At 62.3% G+C, this 5,285-nt stretch overlaps 1 protein-coding gene across 1 annotated transcript; it reads left to right on the plus strand.

The window, feature by feature from the left end:
- TAMALIN (trafficking regulator and scaffold protein tamalin) lies at positions 1-4,702 on the plus strand (the record flags this gene model as incomplete). The annotated part of the gene is made up of 5 exons (XM_085534130.1): positions 1-229; positions 2,726-2,775; positions 3,698-3,752; positions 4,430-4,532; positions 4,609-4,702. Coding segments are annotated over exons 1-5 (467 nt in total), but the record flags the coding sequence as incomplete, so codon positions are not given.
- Positions 4,703-5,285: the final 583 nt, after the last annotated feature.

Below are 5,285 nucleotides of genomic sequence, written 5' to 3' on the forward strand. Positions count from 1 at the left end.
CGGCCGGAGGGGGCGTGGTTTCCTGGGGTCCATATAGCGGCGCTCGGGGGGGCCCGGCCCGGCCATGACCCTCCGGCGGCGGCGGCTGAAGGAGGGCGGAGATGGGGCGAACCCGGAGCGATGCGGGACCGAACCGAGTCCTGATCCCGGTCCCGGTTCGGATTCGGATCCAGCCGATGTGTACCGGACTTTGGCGGCCGCCGGAGGGACCCTGCCCCGAGTGAGGAAGGTACGGGGTGATGGGGGGGGGCTGCGAATGGGACCGGGACCAGAACCGGGACCAGAACCGGGACCGGGGGGGGGACGGGGCGCTCACTGAGGGGAGGGGTCCTAAACTCCATGGCCGTCCTGCCCCCATCCCCATCTGTGCCTCCATCACCTCCTCAACCAACCCCTGACCCACATATCCCCCCCCTGCCCCATACATCCCCCCCCTGCCCCACATATCCCACCCCACTCCGGCCCTACGTATCCCCCCCCGTCCGGCCCCACATATCCTCCCCCCCTGCCCCATACATCCCCCCCCTGCCCCACATATCCCACCTCCATATCTCCTCCCTCCGGCCCCACATATCCCCCCCCTGCCCCATACACCCCCCCCTGCCCCACATATCCCCCCCCCCTCCGGCCCCACATATCCCCCCCCCCCTCCGGCCCCACATATCCCCCCCCCCCTCCGGCCCCATATATCCCACCCCCTACCCCACATATCCCCCCCCTGCCCCACATATCCTACCCCACATATCCCCCCCCCCCTACCCCACATATCCCCCCCCTACCCCACATATCCCCCCCCTGCCCCACATATCCTACCCCACATATCCCCCCCCCCTACCCCACATATCCCCCCCCTACCCCACATATCCCCCCACCTCCGGCCCCACGTATCCCCCCCTCCCTCCCCACTACCCCCACACAGTTGTATCTCAGGGACAGCTCTGCCCCACTGTCCCACCCCCCATAGGCACAGACCCCCCTTTCCCCCCCATACACTCCATTGTCACCCCCCCCCCCATATACTCTGCCCCACTGCCCGGGAACCCCCCCCCGCCCCCCCCCCGCCCCCCGGCTCTTCCTGAGCGCTGGGGGAAGCGGCGCCGACATCCGGACCTGCCCCCCCCCCCCCCATCCCCCCCCCCGCGGGGTCACGCGATCGCTCCGGAGCCGCCGCTGATGGACCCGACGGGGCGGAACTTAATGGGGAAATTAATGGGGTCTGGGGTCCGGGGGGGGTGAAGTGGGGGGGGGGGGGGGGGCGGGGGGGCCGGGGGGGGTTGGTGTAGAGGTGGGTCACTGGGAGTTACTGGGATATACTGGGATGGACTGGGATATACTGGGAGATACTGGGATATACTGGGGTGGTGGCAATAGGATATACTGGGAGAGTGGTACTGGGGTACACTGGGGTACACTGGGGTGGTGGCAATGGGATACACTAGGAAGGAGGTACTGGGATACACTGGGATATACTGGGATGGTGATACTGGGATATACTGGGATGGACTGGGATACACTGGGATATACTGGGATATACTGGGATGGTGACACTGGGATATACTGGGATGGTGACACTGGGATGGACTGGGATACACTGGGATATACTGGGATATACTGGGATGGTGACACTGGGATATACTGGGATGGACTGGGATACACTGGGATATACTGGGATATACTGGGAGGGTGGCACTGGGATACACTGGGATACACTGGGATACACTGGGATGGTGGCAATGGGATACACTGGGATAGACTGGGATACTGGGATATACTGGGATGGAGGCACTGGGATGCACTGGGATATAATGGGATATACTGGGATATACTGTGATGGTGGCAATGGGATATACTGGGGTGGACTGGGATATACTGGGATACACTGGGATGGTGGGAGCAGGTGGTGGCAATGGGGTTAATGGCACCAGGACTCACTGGGATGGTGGCACTGGGATGGGGTCAATGGGAGCGGCGACACTGGGATATACTGGGATATACTGGGATATAATGGGATATAATGGGATATAATGGGATATACTGGAATGGTGGCACTGGGACACACTGGGACTCACTGGGATGCACTGGGATATACTGGGATGCACTGGGATATACTGGGACATACTGGGATGGTGGCTCTGGGACATACTGGGACATGCTGGGATATACTGGGATATACTGGGGTGGAGGCACTGGGATATACTGGGATATATGAGATATATGGGATATATGGGATGGAATGGGATATACTGGGATATACTGGGATATACTGGGATATACTGGGATGGTGGCACTGGGAGCTGCCTATTGCTGCCCCCCCCCCACCCCTGGGTCCATTTGGGGCCATGGCAGCTCCGCCCCACAGCGCTGCCCACGGTGCCCCCCACCCCCGCCCTCCACAAAGGGCCCATTGTGGGGCACCCCCCCACCCCCCCACCCCACAACCACGCTATAGGGCACAGTGACGTCAGTTGGGGGGGGGAGGTGGGGGCGGATAAAGGGTCCCTTATGGCCATAGGGTGGGGGGGGGGGGGGCATCATTTGAGTGTCTCTATGGCACAATGTGCTTCTCCTGGGGGGGGGTCCCATTTGGGTTCCCCCATTGGGGCTGTCCTTATGGGGTTCCCCATTGTCTCCATCCCTATGGGGTGCTGTGATATGGGGGGGGGGGTTATGGTGCTGTGCCCCCCACTCATCCCAATGGCTTTGTGTGTGTGTCCCCCCCCAACAGGATATGGGGCTCACCTGGCCGTCCCCAAGTGGTTCCCCAGAGGAGCACAGGTGGGGGGCAATGAGGGGGGGGGCAATGGGGGGCTGAGGGGTATTGGGGGCATGGGGGGGGGGGGGTCTGATACACCCAGACCCCACAAGGAACCTCAAATGGGGCAGTGATGGGGGGGTCCCATCACCTTGGGGGGGTCCCATTGTTTAAGGGGAGGTCTCATTGTTTTAGAGGGGGGTTCCGTCGTTTAAGGGGGGTCCCATCACTTTGTGGGGGTCCTATCATATGGGGGGGGTCCCATTGTTTAAGGGGAGGTCCCATTGTTTTAGGGGGGGGTCCCATCGTTTAAGGGGGGGTCCCATTACTTTGTGGGGGTCCTATCATATAGGGGGTGTCCCATCACTGTGGGGGGGTCCCATCGTTTAAGGGGGGATCCCACTACTTTGTGAGGGTCCTATCATATAGGGGGTGGGGCCCATCATTGTGGGGGGGTCTCATCGTTTAAGGGGGGATCCCATTACTTTGTGGGGTCCTATCGTATAGGGGGGGTCCCATCACTGTGGTGGGGTCCCATTGTTTTAGTGGGGGTCCCATCACTTTGGGGGGGTCCCATTGTTTTAGGGGGGGGTCCCATCACTTTGGGGTGGTCTCATCGTTTAAGGGGGGTCCCATTGTTTTAGGGGGGATCCTGTCACTTTGGAGGGGTCCCATCATTTAAGGGGCTCCCATTGCTTTGGGGGGGGGTTAATTTGCTTTGGGGTCCATCATTTGGGGTGGGGGTCCCCATCCTTTATGGGGTGGGGGTCACATAAGAGGAAGCCCCATCCCTGGGTCCTGGGGGATCCTTATCACCTGGGGGGGGCTCCCTATCTTTAATAGGGGGGGGTCTCTATGTCACTTGGGGGTCCTACCCCCTATCTCACCCCCCACACCCCGTGACCCCCCCCCCTTAACCAATGCCCCCCCCCCCCCCCCCCCAAGGCGGGTGGTGACGCTACAGAAGGGAGCAGAGGAGACGTTTGGCTTTGAGATCCAGGTGGGTGCAGGGGGGGGCTGGGGTGTCCCTGCAGTGATTTGGGGGGGCATTGGGGGCTCACAATGGGGTTTGGGGGGGTCACATTGGGGTCTGAGGATTGCAATGGGGTTTGGGGGGGTCTTTGGGGGGTCCCTGCAGTGATTTGGGGGGGTATTGGGGGGCTACAATGGGGTTTGGGGGGGGCTGACATTGGAGTCTGAGGGTTGCAATGGGGTTTGGGGGGGTCAAAGCTGGGGTTTGGGGGGTCTTGGGGGGTCTCTGCAGTGATTTGGGGGGCGTTGGGGGCGTCACAATGGGGTTTGGGGGGCTCACATTGAGGTCTGAGAGCTTCAATGGGGTTTGGGGGGGTCACAGCTGGGGTTTGGGGGGGGTCTTGGGGGGTCCCTGCAGTGATTTGGGGGGTCCCAGTTGGGGTTTGGGGGCTGACATTGGGGTCTGAGGGCTGCAGTGGGTTTGGGGGGGGGGGGGGGGTTGGGGGGTCCCTGCAGTGATTTGGGGTGGGGGTCATTGCTGTGCTTTGGGGTGGGGGGGGTTCACATTGGTGTTTATGGGGTTCCCTCTTTGGGGTCAGTCTGGAATCACAGTGGGGTTTTGGGGTCACATTGGGTCACAGTGGGGTTTGGGGTCACAATGGGGTTTTGGGGGGGGGGTCTTTACCTCCCCCCCCCCCCCCCCAGACCTATGGGCTGCACCACGCGGAGCAGCGCCGGGTGCAGATGTTCACCTTCGTGAGCCGCGTCCATGGGGGCAGCGCAGCCGAGGCCGCGGGGCTGCAAAGGGGTGAGTGCAGATATAGGGGGGGGGGCTATGGGGAGGGGGGGTCCCCAATCTCTGACCCCCCCCATTTATGATATAGGGGACACCATCACGGGGGTGAATGGGAAGAATGTGGAGGGGACGCGGCACCGCGACATCGTGGACATCATCCGCAGCGCTGGGGATGTGCTGAGGTCAGGGGGGGGACTTTGGGGGGGGGGTATTGGGTTGTGGGGGGGTCTTTAGGGGGGGGTTTGGGTTGGGGGAGGGGGGAGTCTTTATGGGGGGGTCTTGGGTTGGGGGGGAGTCTTTAGGGGGGGGTCTTGGGTTGGGGGTGGGTCTTTAGGGGGGGGTCTTGGGTTTGGGGGGGGTCTTTGGGGGGGTCTTGGGTTGGGGAGATCTTTGGGGTGGGGGTCTTTGGAGGGGGGGGTCTTTGGGGAGAGGGTCTTGGGTGGGTGGAGAGTCTTTGGGGGGGTCTTGGGTTTGGGGGGTCTTTGGGGGGGGTCTTGGGTTGGGTGGGTCTTTTCGGGGGGGGTCTTGGGTTGGGGATGGGTCTTTAGGGGGTGGTCTTGGGTTGGGGGGGTCTTTGGGGGGGGTCTTGGGTTGTGGGGGGGGTCTTTGGGGGGGGTCTTTCGTTGGGGTGGGGGGTCTTTAGAGGGGGGTCTTGGGTTGGGGGGGGTCTTTGGGGGGGTCTTGGGTTGGGGGTGGGTCTTTAGGGGGGGGTCTTGGGTTGGGGGGGATTTGGGGGGGGGTCTTTGGTTGGGGTGGGGGGTCTTT

Source organism: Coturnix japonica, unplaced genomic scaffold (genome assembly GCF_054131305.1).
Source record: "Coturnix japonica strain WE unplaced genomic scaffold, WE-NBRP24 Scf075, whole genome shotgun sequence".
Taxonomy (NCBI): domain Eukaryota; kingdom Metazoa; phylum Chordata; class Aves; order Galliformes; family Phasianidae; genus Coturnix; species Coturnix japonica.